Genomic DNA, 21505 nt, shown 5'->3' on the forward strand with positions numbered 1-21505 from the left:
TGTATACTCTTTGCCGTGATTAAAAAAGGGTAAAAACCTTAAGGGGACCAGAGTTGTTCAAGGTTTAGGGATGCCAAGAATGGATAGAAATAATACCCTCTTCCTCACTAAATTGATGTATCTATCTACTTACTCTATGTAGGTATTAAAGGCACAAAAAGGCAGCATCGAGAACGAGTTATCAGAGGTCAAGCAGGACGTTTGTAGGTAATTGTAACTTCCTTTCCATAGTGTCAGGAAAGGGCTTTCTTCCAAAAGGAGCTCTTGCAAATCAAGGTGGAGAAAATTATGTGCAAACCAGTGAAGTAACATATTTATTTAAAAGCAGTTTTTAGAAAAATATCTTTTTTCGTCAACAAGTACTCCATTTTCTATAGTCAGATATTTTGATTTCTTGACAATTCTAAATTCTTTTGTAGGATTTCTATGTTAAACAATATTCAAAGTACTCCATTGTTATCAAGCACTCGTTGCGAACCCTGGGTCCCAAGTATTCAACGAGAACCCTGGGGGCCTTCATTGCAAGAAGAACTCATCGCTGAAATGGTAAGTAAATGTTCTTTTGAATTAAAGACACATTTTATCTTTAACGCAGATTTGCGCACATTTTAAAATACAAAATGAGCTTTTAATTGGCGGAAAATCTAAAAGGCGAGCACCTATGATTATTTTCCCTATTCGTTTTATAGTTAGATCCTTATAAAAAAAGTCACCAAAAGGCAGACACCTCTAGCCAGTGTCCAATTAATAATTTTTCCGTTTATTTTTTTTGGTGATTAACTCAGACCGGTATTTGGCATAGATTATTCGTTCGAGTTCTTAACAATAAATAGAATGAAACAAGACCGAGGTTCTCTTACACAGTCTATGGTATTGGTCACGTGGCATAATTTCTTTGTTCTAGGACAGCGAAGGTGAAACATTCGAAGACAATAGTTCAGTTTGTACACATCTTGATTTTTCGGATGCCAGTGATTACTCGCCCTCGATGTCAAGAAAAGATCCGACCTCGCCAAAACAATTCTCACATTTCGCACAGCAATGCGTAAGTGACTCTCTCTGAGTGACAGAGTGACTCAACCATTGACTTCCGAGCCCGAAGGGCTAGACTCGTGACTCCTGGATGGGAAATGAAGCCACTTATTTTCCATCCAGAACGCCCGCGCCGTGAAAGTAAAATATATCGCTAGATTTCAAAAAATACATTCCTCAAAAACAAAGGAACCACTAGATACAATCCGTTGTCATGATTGCGGCGTGCTCTGGATGAGGAATAAGTGGCATGACTTTTTCTTGCCTGGGAAAGGTTAGAGATTCTACTCTAGCCCTTCAGCCTTTAAACTCAATGCTATCAACCCTTAGCGGCGCGGATAGCTTTTGAGGAGACTAGTAACAAAAATTCTTCTCGATCACGGTATCAACTCACAAGTGTAGGAGTGCTCTTGTGAAAAATGCAAGATACCCTTAGCGATAAAGTAACGTCGATATAAAGGCAAATAAATGCAATTTTGACGTCATCATGATTTTGCCTTTTTTTCAATATTCATAATAAGGGTAAAAAATATTATTAAAAAATTAGATATTTTAGTCATTAATGAATTGTCAAAGGACTATGAAAATAATTTTTTCATTTCCTCCTTCTTTCCCTTCGCAAAGGGAATTTTCATGGTCGAAAGGAATCAAGGGTAATTATAGGACCACCACGCTGTGATAACGACTTTCTGTTGGTCTAAAAATATTCTATGAACTACGCATGATTCACTTAGACCTTGAAATGGCCTAGAGATATGGCAGGTTGAAGAAGTATCCATTTTTAGCTTATGAACTTCCATAGATTCTCTTCAACTTGATAGCTCTATTCGCTCATTTTATACTTCACTCTCATACCACATTCTTTCCATAGAGGGACAAGTTCAAAGAAAAGAAGCAAATAGTATTCACGAAGATTGAAGACATTGTGAAACACCAAGAAACGTCTATTGATGGTTCTCGAGCCTCTGTAAGTCGCCTAAATTGTAGCCTGTACCAACCCTCCCACGTGCGATTTTTTGTTTTATGTGAAACATTTTGCCGTTATATTTTCAGTAAGCAAAAAAGAGTTTGATACAGGCTACTTAAATTGCTGGGATTTCTATATCTAAGCGCTAAATTTCTAAATTATTTTGCGGTGCGCAAAATCTAAGAGTATTCTTAAAACTAAGCTCATATTTTTGCTAGAATCAAATCAAAATTCTTTCCAAACCCTCTCTAGAGACCCCGCACGATATAATACTGATTCGTATGTACATCTCTGGTAATAAGATGGGATTTGTGGAAGACTTTATCACTGTTTCACTTTTTGATTATTTTATAGCTGATTGTTGAAGATTTGAATCGCGATTTAGAATCTTTTACGGAAAAGATTGCTGAGTTTGCACAAGGGAAACAAACGGCTGAGAAAAAGTTTGTATTGTATTATTTTTACGTACTCCGTAAGTTTCAAGGTTCAAATTCATAGGAGGGAACCTGTCTGGTGTAAATGATCAAAAACTGCTGATATTCTAGCCTATACTAGACGTTTATTCTACGCAATTAACGTCTATTCCACTTTGCAACTTTTTCGAATGTTTGGAGCCCAGGTTTTCGAACGAAAAGCTTTAAATTGTTACATTTTTACCCGTCCTGAGATTGTTGTTGCGCCTCAACATTTCGTAATGACTCACAAGTTCTGAGGTATGCAAAATATTCTATTTAAAATTTACATTTAAAGATTTTGTTTTTTTAAATTGGGGTGATACCGTTTGCTTACTCATCAATTTTTCTCATTAATTTACCAAGGTTCGAAAGAGGAAAATAAGAGAACAGCTATGTAAAAATAAAACCTATAACCAGCTTGATTAGGTTTGATTGAGAAAGCACTCCACTGTTCCAACAGGTCTAGGATTTTTTTCCCTGTCTGTTCTTTTCTTAGAAAAATAAATTTACGACTTATCCATAACGAGATCTTTATTTACCATTTCGCTAAAAATAAGCCGTATGATCGATTGATAACGTGATAGACAGTTTTATCTTTTTCGCAGTTTATTTTTCATATAAAGTTGTTTGCTCCAGTACACGCTTTTTTTTATATAAGAATACACTTTATAAGAATGTCCATGATGAAAATGGCCAAAAAAATTAAGAATATGTTAAGAATATCACCATCATGGAATTTTGCTGTAGACTCAAACTAAGAATTTAAACATTTTCAATTACTCCCAAGTAATCCTTTCACATAAATGGCATTTTGAGACGTATGTACTAAATGTTAAATATTGTTTGTATTAGGATCCTAACCTAAGAATGTTGTAAGAATATTTTAGGATGATTTTCCCAAAAAATTAAGAATATCTATGATAAAATGAAAAAACACCATTCTTATAAAAAAAGCATGTAACTTATCATCTCTCTTTTTTCCAACAAAACTTAATGAACTTTTTTTCTTTATATTTGTTGTGAAAACTCGTTTCTAATTTAGAACAATCATTTTCACTCTCTATTTCTCTATCATTTTAGGGCACATAAGCTGGCAATTGCCTTAAAGAAGATACGAGGTAGGTGTTTATATGTTTTATATATAAAACTTTCTTCATTAGATGGTTTTTCTTAATAGCAAATTCAAACAATCGAGTTCTCCTTTAAACTTGATCCTGATATGAGATTTAGAAACTTCTCAGCATCTTGTACGAGTTTGAAAGTTGTGGAAATCGACAAACTTTCATAAGGATATACTTGTCCTGTGATGAGATACTAGGAGCTTTTTTACACTTAAGACTGGGGAATTGATTGGTTGGTAGATTCTACGTCATGTTCACTATTCTCTTGTTGTCAACCAAAGACAGTGGTTCCAATGGTAAATCTTCGGTTTCATTTGATCTTTTACGTGGTTCTTGTTTAATATTTTGGTGTGAGGGATTACCCTAAAACGAGTCTGCTAAATTGCGTGGGTTGCGTGGGTGCGTGGGTCAATATTTTTGCGTGGGTTAATATTTTTGCGTGGGTCATTTTTTTGCGTGGGTGCGTGGGTCAAAATATTTTTTGCGTGGGTCAAATTTTTTGCGTGGGTGCGTGGGTCAAAATATTTTTTGCGTGGGTCAAATTTTTTGCGTGGGTGCGTGGGGTCAAATATTTTTTGCGTGGGTCAAATTTTTTGCGTGGGTCAATTTTTTTGAGTGGGTCACTATTTTTTGGTGATTTTTTAGCTAACTCGATTTTTTTACCAAATTAAAACTTTCGAGTTAGCTTGACGTTTTTTTTGTCAAATTAAAATTTTCAAGTTATCTTATACAAAAATGTGTTGTGTATACATCTACGAAAACTAAACAAAAGCACACAGTTTTTATGTAGTAACACCTTGTGGTTTATTTTACATAGCTGCACTTATTTACTATAACATTATACAGAATCAACACACACCCGTCTAATTTTTGTAGACACACTTCAGGATCACACTTTTGAATTTTAGCATGCTATATTTCAAGATTCCAGTGTCATGGAAATAAACACTATAACTTTAATTTTTTCCTCCCTTTTCTATTGCTTTGAAAAAAAGTACAGCGTCTTTATTTCGTCCAATTTTTTAAATTGGCCTTTAATGTACTTAAATCAAAGAAATTACAAGTGGGATGGACAAAATAATTGACAACGATTAAATTGTTTAGTAATCGGTCGCCTAATGAATATAACTTTTGTAGAAAAATTTTCAGATTTTGTCGCCATTTGCTTTGTTCTTTAACACTCAAAGGAAACCCAAAAGATTAAAGCGTTGCTATAAGAAGCTTTAAAGCTTCTAAAAAGATTCTACACGTTTTTTATATAAGAACAAACTATATAAGAACATAAGGCTTCGAGGCCCAAAAATTTAAGAACATTCTAAGAACATACTAAGGTCTTGGAGACTTAAAAATATGCAATTTCTTAAGAAATTACATCAAAATGCTCAAAAAATGCTGAAAATAAGAACATTTTAAGAACATTTTTAGGCTTCAAATCCAAAAAACTAAGAACATCCGAAGCCTTCGAAAATTTTTGACGTTCTTATAAAAAAACGTGTATAAAGCTTCCTCTTATAAAAAGACAGCTACAGCTATGCAAAATAAACAAAATAAGCCAAAACGTGTTATGTAAAACACATCCAACATTTTGGATGTGACCAGTTCGAATTTCAAGGGAAGGTATTTTTTTGAATTACAGAGAGAATTTCGACCCACGCAAAAATTTTGACCCACGCAAAAAATATGACCCACGCAAAAAATATGACCCACGCAAAAAATAATGACCCACGCAAAAATTTGACCCACGCAAAAAATTTGACCACGCAAAAAATATTGACCCACGCAAAAAACAAAAAAAAAAATTGACCCACGCAAAATTTTTGACCCACGCAAAAAATATTTTGACCCACGCACCCACGCAAAAAAATGACCCACGCAAAAATATCAACCCACGCACCCACGCACCCACGCAACCCACGCAATTTAGCAGACTCCCCTAAAACCAGTTAAATTTTATAAATCCTCTACTACTTGTACTTTGGTGACCATGGATATTTTGTATCCGAGTTTCTTTCAAAATTCGTTTCTTCACATTATTTAGAGGAGAAAGAGGTTCTTGCAGATAGCAGAGACAAAGCTTTGCAAAAGATTGGTGATTTGTCTCTCAATTCGCAAGATGTACAACAGAGGTAGGTTTTGTCTGGTTTTGTCTGGTTTTGTAGACCTTTCTCTGGTCTTTCTAGGAACTAATTTTTTTCTTCTTCCTGACCAATCTTGCTCCACATCCGTGTCAATTTCTGGAGACTATATATATTTTTTCCTATTATTCGAAAAATTTATTGAATGTTAGTTTGACTTTTTTTTTTTCATTCTTTGAATCTATTAGACGATATCGGCTTAACGAAATTCTCCCCGAATGATTACCCATGAAAAATGCGCAAAAAAATTCAGTAAGTCAATATTGTCCGTGAATTTTTTGCGCAATGCATCATGGGTAATCATCCGGGGAGAATTCGGAAATCCGATATCGTCTATTCCAATATGTGAATTTAAAAAATAGATGTGATACAAGCAGCCTTCTCTTCCCTTACTCAATCGATAACGTCAAACGACCAGCCTGATCCGCTTTTTCAACTGTCATTGTAAACCATTTTGGCAACCATCGCTTGATTTTAATCCCATTTCTAAATACCATGGCTCTTTTTAGGCGTAGTCTTATATAATCTTTTAATCTTGAAACTGTTATAATTATCTTCTAGATTATCAAGTGCACTGCGTGAGATCGAGCAACAGAAAGTGACTATTAATAATCTACAGACAAAAATATTGGAGTTTAGTGTCAAGGTAGGCTTCACTACTGATTGATTTCCGGCTTGTATGATAAAGCCTTTGTTGTACTTCGCCCTCTTTCTCCTTAGATAGATAATCAGTATTTTTACGTAGAAAGACCAGTAATCTAGGACAATTAGACAGTCTTTCAATTATTTTCACGGGGTCTCCGGTCAGCCACCTCGGCTATATGAACTGGACGGAAAATTAAAATGAGTATATGGATTCGAACTGCGCATCCCTTGTTTGACCATTCAGTAATCGCTCTTTTTATCTTCGTTAAAATCTTTTTAACATCGCGGTTATCATAATGCAGGTGATTTGGATGATCAAAAAAATCGCGATTTCCTGCTCTAATAATGCTACGCTATCTCGTCTTGTTTCCTTAATTTGACAAACCTTTTGAAAGATTTACATACAATTAAAAAACTAGCAGCTATCGGGTTTGGTACTAGCCTTATTAAGCCTTTATAGTAGTTTGTTTTCATCACATTCTCGGGGAAATTATTTCCTGGACTTGAAATCAGATTATTTGTAACCGCAGTTTGATAGAGAACATAAAGAAAAGCTCTTCTAGTCTAGTCTAGTCCTAAGAAAGCTGTTTCAACTTTTCCTTTGGAAGCTTCTCAAATTTTCCAAAAGCCAATTTACAGGATTTTGTATAGAGATGTTAAAAAGTTTTCAGTTCGATCGAAAAAAAACACACCAACTCGTTTTTTTTTAGATATTATGAACTTAACGACCTCCTTTTTCTTTTCAGTTTTTTAGTAACACTATATTGAACTTTGTTTTTAATCAAAATTTATTAGAAGATTGAAATGTTTATATAGATTGAGTGAAATTGAATTGGATTATCATTTGCTTGCTCTGTCCTCTGGTGAACTCAACTCTTTGTGTAAAAAGACACAAAAATGAAATTTTTAAAATTGAGAAGAAGGAAACAAAATTCTGCCATTTTTAAAGATTTAAGGTATGGTTTTTATTTTTGTTTGTTCATTTTGAAATTTTCTAGGCAATGCTGGTGGATGGATCATCTCAATGCAAGTATGGGTTTTTAAATTTCTTTCGTTGAATTTATCGAATGAGATGATGAGATTTTTTCAAAAGTGTGCCACAGTCACCGTCGAAACTCATGCACCCTATAAATTGATTTCTATTTTATTGACAAGTAAGAACTGAATACAGATTTTTTCCCTCTCCAATTATAGTTATAAATTACTACACGTTTTTTATAAGAACATAGGCTTCACTGGCCAAAAAAGAACAAGTTAAGAACATTTTAAGAAAAAATATTCTCAAAATGGTCAAATAAGAACATTTTTAGGCTTAAAACTCAAAAAGTTAAGAACATCCGAAGGCTTCAAAAATTTTGGATGTTCTTATAAAAAAAACGTGTAACCCTTAGCTATCAATATTTGCACATTCAAAATCCTACTTGATCTGGTCCCCTAATTAATATTATCTGATCCCCTAATTAGTATTATCTGATCTTTCATAGTTTGGAAAATCGGAACGAAAACAAGCAGGCTCAGCTGGCAGGACAAATCGACGAACTTAAAAGGTATTTAAGTGATTTTAAAAGAAGCAATGGTGGTCTACCTGACATCCGTACGGTATCAAGCTAATGAAGAAAAACATGTTGAGGAGGTCATTTCCCGTCCTGGATTGTCCTTTAAAAAACCTATAGAATACAGTGGTCAGTAAAATTTGTGAAAAATCAAGAGGTTTTGACCTGCCGAAAATCATCTCTTTAACATACCCTCCGGGTTTCTGAAATCCCTTTCGTTGTACGTATTGGTTGCTTAACAGTTTTCTGTAAGTGTTCAGTTAGTCAGATAAAAAGCACTTCAAGTGTTAAGATGTAGTTATTGCCCATGTCCAAGGAGACGCAGTAGCAACGTGTTCTCTTCCAGATCAATCAAACCTACGAAAAGGTGCTATTCATCAGTATATTTGAATGTAAGAGACTGTTCATCTAACGTTTCCTGACCATCTAAAACGAACGACAAATAACTTTTAAAAAGCGACAAAAAGAACGACAAACCCTTACCCTAACTATCAAAAAACGACATATTTCGCTGTTCCAAACCCCGACTTTGGTCAGTAGAACTAACTCTAAAAGGACATCAGTATTGTATAACAATAACAATATTTTTTTTTTCATTAATCAGATTGGTCGATGATTTGGAATCGAGAAACATGGATTTTTCGAGTAAGCTTTTCACTTAGCTGTTAATTGATTTTTCCTGCATTTGATTCTGTAGATTTCTAACGGCTGGTAAAACTCGTTCGTGGGCTCTTCCAGAAAAAAAATAGAATATGGGGTGGAGGATAACATTTTTTGGAAATTACCCCCGCACATTACGACTTTTGGCCTTCCCGGACATTCATAATTACCCCTAAACAGAGCAGCTTTGCCCCCAAAAGAAGGCAAAATTTGTAGATTTTTCACAATTTTCCCCGTACAATGTATTCAATATATCCGAAAACTTTCTGGAAGAGCCCAAAATTGGAGCATAGTTTATCTTTTGAATTCAATTTTTTTTCGTTGCCATAATCAGGGAAGGTATTTGACTTGGAAGAAGAGTTGAGCGTCAAAAACCAGCAGCTGATGAACGCTAACAATAATATGAATGATGTGCAGGTTTGTTTTATTGCACCTTTTCGACCGTAGCCGCCAATTGCCGCGCGGGCATTTTGCTGTCCGTTTTACCACCCTAAAACCGTCCCAGTCTTTATTCGAACCTATAGACTATAGGTCAATATTAGATATAGACGATAGAAAAAGGTGTAAAAAAAGAATTAGATCGAGTTTAGGGGGGTAATTTAAATAATAACGTGGCACGCGCCTGACCGCGCGACTACGGTCGAAAAAGGTGTATTGCCTCAAGACGATACATAAAACATCGATTTAATTAGATTCTATTGAATTCGTGGTTTGGAAATTACAGCCTCTGGAAGTTGACACGTTGAAACAAAAATAAAAATAGAAAATAAAAGAGAATTTTTCGACCTTCTAGAGTTATTGCGAAAATACTATGTATTGATTCAAGTATTCTATTTGAAAAAAAAAATTATATCAGGCATTTTCGAAGCATGCTGTATAAACTTTTAGTAAAAATTGTTTTGTTATTTAAGCTATATATTATCATAAATAAAACCTTTTAAGATTTGATTTTCTTTGCTAACTTAAGGAAACTTCGAAATCGAACATAACAATTACTATTTTAAAATAATTTGATAATCAACGAAAAATTAAATTTGTCTTTTAGACAATAAAAACTGGACCATATTGACCGAAAAATAAAACTAGGGTATTTTTCACTATATGAACCATCTTGTCGTCCAGACATAATAAAGAAAATTCTTGAGATAAAATTGAAGCTATTATGTACATCTCCTTGCATAATTTTGTATTGTGATCGTTACAAAATTATAGGTATTTTTCTATTATTATATTATAGGCTTCTTTAAAGATGGTACAAACGACGCAATCAAAAGAAATCATGTCATTACTTAACATTATACCTCAAAATCATGATCACACAGACTACAATGTAAGTAAAAAGAATGGTCAAACTTACCTTTAATAAAACAGTCAGGAAAATCGCAATACTATGTGAATCTTTTTTCGACAGCTTGGTTAGAGAAATTTTTTTTTTGCTTTTTTTTAAAGATATTTTTCAAAGTATGACTTGTAAATTTGATTATCCTTGGGATCAGTTTAGATTAGGCCATTTTCTTTGAAACAGGTTGTTTTGATAAAGCTAATTATGTTGTCCTAGTGACTATGAATGAAGATTTTCATATGTTTCTTGTTTAGCAGCAATCCACTTGGCAAGCTGTACATCAAAAACTTGAAGAATTCATCTCACATTCTGTGCAGGAAAACAAGAAATTACTGGTACGAAAGTTTATCTTATTTTTATCTATATTAACCCATGAACATATAAACGACTGGACATCTATCTTTTATTGTCTCTTTGAAGCGAGCTTCGTTGCCGCCTGTATTTCAAAATTGGTATGAAAAATCCGACAATATTCCGTCATAATTTTATTTATTTGAATTATCTAGGTAAAAGGATTGATAGAGCTTGAACATTACTCCTAATGCACAAAAAAATTATTTTCGAATTTTTTCACAAGTTTGCAATATATTTTATCAACATTTTCATTTCTAAAATGCAGAATTTCAACTGCGTGTATACTTTTGAATTCCTTTTGTCACTCCAATAATTTTTTTCATGACTTGAAAAAAATAGCTTGCCAAAGTTGAGAGCCTGTGTCATAAGAATATCGAAATTAGAATGTGACACTCTCTTTTAGCAAGGTATTCCCAAGAGATATACCATCAAAATTTATTGTTTCATTTGATGATTTTAACGAGGCGGCAACGAAGCTATCAGTGTTATCTTCAAAAATACAAAGGGAGATGGATGTCCAGTCGTTTATATGTTCATGATTAACCAGACATGGGGGCACTTCATTTGATGCTAAATAGCTGTATGCTTGATTTTCTACATAACGTTCGACATGGATTTTATAGACGTTAAATACGAAATGGACGTTTGTTAGCTAATTTGATGGTAGTTAAAGTTCATTTTATGAGTTTACCCACGTATTAGTCTTGGATTAACTCAAAAAAACGAAATAACTTTTACGTAACAAAATTCAAAAGCCACGCCTTGAAACATAATCTTTTTGAATCAGTTACAAAGGAATGTACAACATTCCTTGATTATGATAAAACTTTTAATCGGATTTGTATCTGACAAAAGTCAATTTCGCCGATGTTTAGCCGGTAAAACTTGATAATATTTTGTTTCCAAATTATTTACCTGTCGTGTTGAGTTTGAGTTTCTCGAGAAAAGTTCTAAAGTAGAATTTCAAAACATTTTTGAGATGTGATGATTGAAGCTTATGGTTAGTTTCGAGTTGGCATTTTTTAATTATTTGAAGACCTTCGAAATGAAGGCTGCGTAAGCCATACCTTTTAAATTAAAGGGGACTCGGTCTTTCTTTTTTAATTGCGTGTAAATCTGATATTTATCTCACTTTTATCAGAGAATTTTCAATCTTCGCACTTTTCTTCTTTTCTGCCTACACCACCTTTTTCCATGTTTTTACATCTTCAAGGTTTAACACGTTATGTCGCTTTTACTTTATTATCGTCGTAAAGTATATTAAAAATAGCACCTTCCTGATTCTTCATTTTCATAATGATTAGAATTTCATTTTCATTTCATTTTAACATTGGAAATACCGCGCACAGACTGGTTTTCGCTTTCGGGTTTCGAAATACTTGAAAAGGATCTTGATGCTGTGTAGCTTTTTTGTGCTTTGATTGCTGAGGAAATCATAAAATTTTGTACAAACTAGAATAATATATCATCATTTTGGTTTTTCAACTCTGAAAATCTGTTTCTTTCGATATACAAACCGGTGAATGAGCGGTAACATCTTTCTTCTTACCAAAACATTTTGGTTATCAATTTTTTTTTATAATTGACTTTCTTGGAGGCTTCCTTTGTGCTTTTTGATAGACTGGATGATTCGATCAAGTAAATCACTAGGCCTGCTGTTGCCAATAAATACAGTTAGAAGTAGTCATTGATGTAAGGACTGTCACATTAGAACATCCTTATGCAATATGGTTTATTATTATATTCAGAGATTTTCTTTTGCTGGCCATTTGGCTTTTATCTATTTATTACACCTCTTTCGCAAAAATAGCTTCTTAGTTTTATTTTAACAGCTTTTTTTGTCATACTTCTGTCGATACTTTCGCCTAAGAAAAAAATCCTGTCTTCAGCTTGTCAATATTGAATTTAATTTCCTTTTCCCTTTTAAAAAAATGTTTCTAACTACTCCTACCAGCAAGACATCCTGTCACTATTCATTTCAACCTGAATTCTGTTTACTTTCTATTTCTATATATTAAATATAAGGAATTATTAATAAAATTCATTTGATATTTCCCCCATTCTATACTTTTATATGAATGTTAGAGACCACCGAAATCTAACTATTTTCGTTTCAAAAAAAATTTTATTTTGGCTCTTATTCTCGCAAAATATAAATCGTTTTCTCAGTTGTTTTTATTGTTAAAATTCCTTCATGAAATCGTCAAATCGATACTCTTTCTATCACATCTTTTTGTTGCTGTTGAAAGTTTGATGTTTCCTCTTGCTCATGGCTATTTTTCTTCACGGAGAATTATTTTGCATGATTCGTGGGCGGAGATAGTTGAGAAATCTCCAGGAAATTGCAACACATATCTGCTAATTAAGGTATAACTTCTTTGCGTCTGTCTATTTTTACTCTGTTATATAAGAACCTTGACCTGGTTGCTGAAAGAATTTTTAGCTCACATCCAAAGTAGATGCGAATAAACGTGTTAGTTTGTTGATCATAGGCGAAGCGAGATACCCCGCAAAATTTATGAGGGAGTGCAGACGTTTATGACATATTCATTATCTTTTGATAAAACAAAGACAACAATTACAGTGTCGTAAAAACCGCTCTCATCCATAAATTTTGCAGGGTATCTCGCTACGCCTATGGTTGTTATTATCAGTTCACTACTATAACTTAAGAGAAGAAAACTGCCTTTTAAATCATCATAGAAGCTCAAATATTCATGATGAAATTGGCCAAAATATCGAGAATATCATCATCCTAGAATTCGACAACTGAGCCTAAGAATGCCCCGTCAATGCTCAACGATTTCAAGAAAGCACCCTACTTTTTCCATGTTGAGTTATAATGTTTGTATTACACGTTAGATTTGGCTTCTGTTTGGATCCTAACCTAAGAATGCTGTTAAGAATATTTTATGATGATTTTTACCAAAAAGTTTTAATGGTTTTAATGTATATCCATGATGAAATGGAAAACACCATTCTTATAAAAACAGAAGCATGTATAAGTCAAATCATCATAGGTAATACTTACTTATGAGAAAAGTTACCCGAATTCAAATTATGATGGACTGACGCCAGTGCCTATGCATGTTATTATTTGTTTTTTGTTTCCCTTTATGCAATGGCCTTTAACACTATAGGGTTCAAGCTGTGCGATGGCATGTTAGCAGCAAAATTGTTGTGGCCTTCTAATTTGAATGTACATTATTCATAGTCATGAATTACACCAATCGATTACTTATAACGTTTTTAAAAATGACGTAAAAGTATCAGCTTTAATGTGCACGTTATGAAAATGCTACATAACCACGACACATTAAAGCTAAATTAAACTTTAATCCGTCTGTCAAGAAGACTTTTCCTAAAGCAGTACATTATTACATTTTGCACGTACGTAAAATGTAAATCCGGCAGTCTGCTTTAGTTCTTAACATTTCCGAGCATAATTTTTGATTTCAACTTCTTTGTTCTCGTAGTTGCTAAGGTGCCATTATGTTACTATGGATACTACCGATCTCCAGGATCTCTCTGATTACCCATTCTTCATTATTGTGATTTAGATAGTAGCCGAGTAATGATAGATTTTTCTTTTGTTGTGTGCACAATAGGAAGCAAAACAAAGCGAAAGAGCAATCGACTAAGATTTCCTCAGCAGAAGAGAAGGGAGGTCTTGTATTGCCTGTGGTCTAGAAAAACAGATTCAAAACAAACCTTAAGGCCGGTGTCCACTTTCGCGCGAAGCACGCGAAACTTTTCACGTTATTTGTAACGTCATTGGTTGATTGAAAAAAGAAGCAATTCCATTGGTCAAAATTGACGTAACGGTTGTTTTCTGTTCGCGCGAAACTTTTTCATGACGTAATCTTTTCTTCAGGCAAAAACAGTGAAGAAAAAATCTTTCGCGCGCTTCGCACGCAAGTGGACACCGGCCTTTATTGTCTCAACTCATGTAATTCGGACAAAATTCTGGTCCCTTGAGAATTCGAATTACATCAAACTAATTCTTTTTTTTACACTTTGGCAAAACTGTTGACATTATTTTTAAAAAAGACTTTTTTCTTCTTGAAAAATTAGTTTCAACAACAAGGATTTTTGGGATGAAATCTTCCAAAAAAATGTGGAACGGCTTAGAGCTTTGGTTTTGGTCCCAGGAGCGAAGAAGGATCATATTCCAAATATTAGATTTTATGAATTGGATTAATGAGAGTTACGTGGCTCTTGATTATTCTGATTTCTCAACATGTCACACGATCTCCATATTTTTGAAACAATGATGAAGAGCACTTTTGGATCCGAAATTCCATCCGAAAACATCTCTGAACTTGAACAATTAAAAGATACATTCATTGTTAAAATGGGCTGATTCAATCTAAATCATAGAAAGTCAATTGACGTTAAAAAAACATTCTCAGATACCAAAAAGTGCGGTTTTCAAGCGTTGAGGATAAAAACTCCAATTTAAAGCGATTGAAGCGGTGCACCCAACACTCCACTAAAATGGAATTATTAACCTTTGGGGCTCTATCTTTATTTTAGGCATAGACTATTCACATATAAAAAATCGTTTAGAGTTGTAAATATTTCCTGACTAGCTTTTTGATAAGGCGTATTCTTTCAGAAATTCTAATCCTGGATCTCTATGAAATTTTATTTTCGTGGTCTTAACCAACCTTCCAAATGTTTTCCTGTCATAAACATACTCCAATCCTCAGTTCAAAAAGACTCAATCAAAAATAGGAAAGTATCCATTCCAGCTGGAAGCTTTTTAAGGACAAAAGTACATAAATGCTCCATCCTGCAAAATTTCAGTTCTAAAGCCACATTATATCAAAAGTTGTTGCTCTTGGAATCTATAATCCATTTTCATTATGGAACCGTTTAATCCTAACGTGCTCCTAACTTTCAAAGGTTATAAGTACTAGCTTAGTTTCTTCTCTAATCGGAAAAAAGGAATGGAATCTTCTCCTTGCCGATCCCCTGATATCCAATTAAGAAAAGATGCACTTTGTATTTATTTTTAAAACGTGTTTTAAAAAACTTCACGTTTTCGCCAAAAGTGTAAAAAACACCGACATATAGAATACGTATTGTATATTCCATTCCAAAGACTTTGTCTTCAGTTTTTCGTTTTGCGGTCACAAGTATGAAAATGGGTATCTTATTGGCATCCAATTAACAGTTTTCCTACCAACCAAGCAATCGTGAACTAATTTAAGGAAGCTATGTTCCTATTTAGAATCTACCTGCTTGATTGGATGAAACAATTACCTTTAATTATGATGATTAAGTCAATTAATATTTCTTTGAATTCCTTGAGTACTATTATGTTTTTGGGTAGTGATTAGTTTTTTAGAAACTTTTAAATAAACAGACTAAAATGTTTTTAGCGGGTCTATGAAAGGCGAAAGTGTCCATAGTATGGATTTGATGTTAAATTGTTCAGCGTATTGACGAGATTGATTGATTAGGTGACAGGTTGATGTGAATCTTCCTAGTGTGATGACTACAGTCAATAAACATCACGAATATGCGATCCATTTAGTACAAGATCGTTTTATGACTACATGTTATTTTTTTATAAGAGCATCCAAAATTTTTGAAGCCTTCGAATGTTCTTAGTTTTTTTAGTTTTAAGCCCAAAAATGTTCATAATATTTTCTTATTTTCCCCATCTTGTGAGTACCCATTTTCCTAGAAGATCGAGTATTTTAGAGTCTTCAAAGCCTTAAAATGTTCTTGCCTTGTTCTCAATATGTTGGCCTTCGAAGCCTTATCTTTAAAGTTTATTCTTTCTACCGTTATTTTTTTCACTTGTCCGTTATTTGGCCAGTCAAACATTATATCATCTTTTTATCTCAATAACTTTGCTGGTAACCAAAGGACACAAAATGAATTATACTTGAATGAATTTGAGTCTTTCTTAATTTGGCCAACATGGAATGGTCATCAGTCATAGCAAATTTTCATGAATTTGAAATTTCGGTGGTTAGTCAACTCTTTACAAATTTCTTTGTTTATGTGTTTTTATTTACTTTGATAACTTATTGATTAATCTGATTCGACCCTATCTGGTATTTGTTACGCAAGCTAAACACGAACTAAAGTTCTATGAGTCAGTAACATACTCGCTATTCAGTGAGTTATAGAGCTCACGTCTTAACTCTTTATAGCAACTTTTTTTGGACGAACGAAAAAGTCAAACCAGAACTTGACGTCAGCACGATAAAAGATTTAAGACTTCGAGTTCAAAGAAACGTCCTCCTTCAAGCTTCTTCGTTTTTCAAAGAAAATTCATAATTCAGTTCTAGCACGTATTTAATTCATAGAAGGGAGGCTATAAGCTACCTTGCGGTTTGAGAGTTTTCTAACCATTTGTATCTATGTCGAGTTTGACCTCTACCTAGTTCAAAATTAAACTTATTACATAAAATTAACCCACTGATAACAGTGTTTTAAGAAGGGTTTTCTTTGATAAATTTGAGTTATAATTAAAGGAAAAAGTCATATCTATTTCATAAAATTGGTCTGTGGTGTATGCGATGTTTAAGAACCATGTCTATTATGGAATTTGAATTTTTGTCTCGCATTAGATTTTGTAAAGATTTCTTTTCGTTCAAGAAGGTATGATATCTATTTTTTATTTCGTTGATGTTAATGTTGTGACGATCTTTGATTGATGAAAATAAAATCTCTTACTCACATTGGCTCAACGTTACTTGTACGTACAAAGTTGTACAATGTTTTGTTTGGCGTTCGATGCCGGGATAGCTAACTTTTATTTAGTGACGTTCATAAGGAGCTCTTCTAGCGCGTCAGACAGGGATTATTTAGAACTTCAACGTTATTGCTGGTTAATAGACCCTATCGGAGTTTTTGATTTTTCTAAAAAAGCGATGCATTGGGGGATTGTTTCGAGTGTATTACAATAGAATTCCCTCGAGGAATTCCTAAATAGATTTCTATTGAAATACACTCGAAACAATCCCACAATGCATCACCTTTTTAGAAAAATCAAAAACTCCGATAAGGTCTATATTCTTCAATTTATTTTAGAAAGAATGTTTTTACTATTTAAGACGCTCCCATCCGTTAGAAAGTCATTTTCATATGAAATTTATCACAGATTAAGGACGCTATTTACCTATCGATAAATTTAATGTAAAGAAGCTTGGCAACGCATCATTTGTTATTTTGGTGATAAGCGGAGATTTTGTTTATCGTTCGATATTGTTTCAGTCTTTTGAATCAAAAGAACGAACGGACTTGTAACGGTAATCATCGGACTACCCTTTAATTCAACTTCGAAAATGCTTTTCCGAACTGATTTAATTTTTCATCCCATTCTTTATCATATCATTATTCCCAGACTCCTACTCATCTCGTGAAGAAATATTTTCGTTTTTTGATTTTATGTACCTTTGTATTTGGATGAAACGAAAACATTTCGAATCTTTATATAAACGTCAAATAAAAAGCGCACTTTGATTAAAAATGTCTAAATTAGGAAAAACAAGTATATAAGATTTATGTTTGGGAATATGTTCTTTAGGGCCTTGCTTAAGATTAAAGCATGATATGCTTATCAATTCTTTGTTCTTATACGGCTCCTCGAAAATATAAACTGCTTAACGCGACGGCGGCAAGCAATTTCCGATAACGTCATACCTCTAGGTAATTACCGTATAAGAAGAACGGCAAGTCGTGTGTTCGGTTGCATTTCTGCTTTCGACTTTGTAGAGTTTGTTAAATACGTCCTGTGCTGTTTTGACGTTAGACGTGTTTTTCATTTTCGCTGGAGTGTTCTTTCGCTGTCAAGGAAGAAAATTTGAAATAATGTTTTACATCGGGAGTATTATATTTCAAACGAGTACATCGCGAAAGTTTGGATTTGTGCCGCAGGTAATGGAAATTTTATTAATGAACAGTCAAAATTTTCATAAAGATTCGGCAATGGGTAATGAATTTGTCAAAAGTCTATTCCTGCAATTATGGTCAGGATATGTTGGTATTTCTGGGTATTTTAGGATGAGAATGATATTTATAGGCCTTCTACTTGATTTAATCGGATATTTCAATTTGAAAGAGGTATAATGGCTTCCAGGCTGGATCCTCAGATCTGAAGCTCCTAAACTCCGAGTTAAATGTCTACTTTCCAACCCTAAGTTAAGTTGTGCCAAAAACTATGGCCAACATTGCAGTTTAGTTCATTGTTTGGATAGATTTCCTTGTCAGATTCAAAATACTTTTAGATGATCAAATCTGGAATTCTGATGTCTTTCATGCTTATTATAGTTTTTCACACAGCAATCTTTTATGACGAACAACGCACTCTTACTGGCCTATTTACTATTTTGAGTATCGATAGTTTCCTGGCATAGTTCTTACTTATCACAGGGTCGGACACGAGATGTACTGACACAAAGAACGTCACATTGTCGAGGGAAAACTCATGCATTGATTTTTTTTCTTATTTTAAGAGGTTATATATAGCTAAAAGTCGAAGTCGCACCCTAGAAAGTCTTTGAAGATAGAATTTTTTTGGCCTTCGAGAGAACCTTCGCCACATTATTGATCAAGTTGTCCAAAATTAGTCTTAATGACACACATACATTAGGTTAGACTTTATTGCTTTATGCTCTCAATTTTGCATGTTAAGCGTTGTTTAACTAAATATTGGGTATTAACCATTCTGTCAGCGGACAGAATTAGTCAAGATCTTTTCTTAGGCTATAATGACTCAAATCTATGTAAATGACGTTTTTATCAAGAAAAGTCCCAACATCATCAAATTGGAAATAATTGATTATGTTTCTTTTCAAGCAAGCTATAATTACAGTTCGTTTGTAAACAATATTTAGCCTTGTATCGGTTATCCTTCCGACGGTATGGAAGCAATTAATTATTAGTTTTTTCTATGTTATTGTGTTATTGATATTACCTTATTTGGGCAGACATTTTAGTTACCAATACCTTAGTTATCAATACCTTTCTGCATCTTGATAACATCTTGATTGATTTTCCATATAATCTTCTATTAAATTATCGTCTTGAGGCTTTATCTTTGAAAAGTTTTAATACCATCATACCAGACGAATTTAAAGACTATTTTGGATTAGCCCGTCTCATCCGAATCCTTATTATCCTATTATGTATTCAATCCGAATGATGAAAGTCAACGCGTTTCCGCTCCCTGCGAGACTCTTAGCGGTTTTATAGTCTGCTTGAACTATTATCATGTTCTTTCTTTCTATTCTGATAAAGATCCGATCGGAAAGTATAATCATATTTTCACGTTGAGTTGATTGACATGTTGTAATCGTAAAAAGACTCAAAAAATCTTTACTACAGTAGAAGTTAGTTTTATGATACAGTTGACGCTCTCTAATTCGATTTTCAAGGAGAATCTGGTTTTCATCGAATAAGTAATTGTATCGAATGGTAGAGCGTCGTTTATAAGAGTTTCTTGTTTACAGAGACTTTCAATATTGTCGAATAAGAGAGCGTATCGAATAGTAGAACTTCGAATTAGAGAGTGTCAACTGTACTTGTTCGAATAATTGCACTTTCAGAGAAATATTGACAGATTGCTATATAGACTTTATTTACATTATCGCCATTATAATGGCAATTAACTGTTATACCGTGTCCTCATAATAATTCGAGGCTGCACAGGGAACACAAATTTATTCGAGTTAAGGAAGTTTCGAATTATGTAGATTGGTTAAGGCATTGTTAATTGAAGGGACGAAAAAACTTGTTCCAGTTAAGGAGACATTCGAGTTATAGAGGTCCGATTTGACGAAACTTTACTGTATTTTTCATCAATGTACAATAACACTTTACATCGTTAATACCTTATCGGTAGAAAATTCATCGGAAACAAATTCGTTACTAAACGATTTTTTGTCACTTTTTGCAGACATACCGATAATTTATTCTATTTTATTTTATTACAGGGAGTGCGTGAATCACCTGACGGAGGAACGCATTCTGATACAAGCGACGAGATCTCTTCACTCAAACAACGGTATCTCTCTAAAATCACTGTTAGCAATACTTCATCTGTAAACGAGCATCCGAGGCGTGAAGAAAATCGGGAAATCGGGATACAAACGGATTTGGATATGGTCGGTATGAATAAACTGTATGATAATTTTGATGAGATTTTTACACCAGTTACAGAAACTCTACCTGAAAGACTGAAATATAACTCTATCGATATGTCAAACATTGCATCTCAATCTAAAAAGGGGACACTTGATATCGTGGAAGAACAAATTATAAGTCCAGTGAATGAAGAAATGGTCTCTGAAACGAATCCAGTGGTTTTAGATGAGGAAGTACCGTCACCGAGACCCAATGGTGTCATTATAGAGGATAGTGAGCTGTCTACTGATGATGATGGTAGTAGTTCAAAATTGGACGAAACATTGAATGATGAAAATTTAGAACAAAGTTTTAAAGTGACAGTGGAAGAAATAACCGATGAGAACAATAACGAACCTCAAATATCATCTTCTGTTGAAAATCTTTCTCCTCCCGTGGGTGAGAACTCTCCGGTAGACGGTAAAAAATCACCGGTGAATCTCTTCATAGCAAACATTATAGAATACGGGCGTTCCGACGTTTCCTCGGATAGTGATAACGACGGGAACCGGAAGGACAGTTTTTCTCGAACACGCCGTAAACGGATTATGCAACGGCGCTCAAGAACATCAGAAGATAACGAAAGTGAAACTAAAGACGATTGCAAAAAATCAGATAGCGGAGACAGTAAAGTCAGCAACGAGACGACGCCACGTCGAAGAAGACACGGCGTTTCGGCAGAACCCGTACGTGTATCGTGGAGTACGTTGCGTGAATCGTTCAAGAAATTGCAACTGACGTCAACGTTGAAAGACATCGAACAAGAACAGCAATCTTCTGCTGATGAGCTACAAAAAGGTTTATAGATTGCTCTTCTTTTTGAACTCTTTTTTGCAACCGACTTCTACTACGTTTATAAATCTTATATGGATCTGTTTGTAGATTTGAGTCGTTTATAATACGAGCTAGGAAACAATATAGGTGTTACATGATTCTTTGATGATGTTCTTTTGACCTTACCCTCTACTGCTTTAATAAAAAAACATGGGATGATATCGTCACAGAATAGCGTCCACAAGGCCTGTATCACGGTATTCTTAAACCCAAACTTAAATTGTAACATCTCCTTATTTACAACAAGTTTAAATGCAAATG

The 21505-nt window shown here is 34.0% G+C and overlaps 1 protein-coding gene across 1 annotated transcript in view; it reads left to right on the forward strand.

Moving 5' to 3' along the window:
* Positions 1 to 21505, forward strand: part of LOC136814609 (inositol 1,4,5-triphosphate receptor associated 2-like) — a 33722-nt gene that overhangs the window by 8716 nt on the left and 3501 nt on the right. Inside the window, exons 14-28 of the mRNA XM_067071090.1 lie at positions 143 to 207; positions 420 to 546; positions 905 to 1045; positions 1904 to 1999; positions 2354 to 2442; positions 3535 to 3572; positions 5614 to 5701; positions 6272 to 6356; positions 7354 to 7385; positions 7840 to 7902; positions 8513 to 8553; positions 8903 to 8985; positions 9806 to 9898; positions 10165 to 10245; positions 20221 to 21208. Of these exons, the coding sequence (XP_066927191.1) occupies positions 143 to 207; positions 420 to 546; positions 905 to 1045; positions 1904 to 1999; positions 2354 to 2442; positions 3535 to 3572; positions 5614 to 5701; positions 6272 to 6356; positions 7354 to 7385; positions 7840 to 7902; positions 8513 to 8553; positions 8903 to 8985; positions 9806 to 9898; positions 10165 to 10245; positions 20221 to 21208 (2110 nt within the window). The remainder of the gene's footprint in view (positions 1 to 142; positions 208 to 419; positions 547 to 904; positions 1046 to 1903; positions 2000 to 2353; positions 2443 to 3534; positions 3573 to 5613; positions 5702 to 6271; positions 6357 to 7353; positions 7386 to 7839; positions 7903 to 8512; positions 8554 to 8902; positions 8986 to 9805; positions 9899 to 10164; positions 10246 to 20220; positions 21209 to 21505) is intronic.

Source organism: Clytia hemisphaerica, unplaced genomic scaffold (assembly GCF_902728285.1).
Source record: "Clytia hemisphaerica strain Z4C2 unplaced genomic scaffold, Clytia hemisphaerica genome assembly, whole genome shotgun sequence".
Lineage (NCBI taxonomy): Eukaryota > Metazoa > Cnidaria > Hydrozoa > Leptothecata > Clytiidae > Clytia > Clytia hemisphaerica.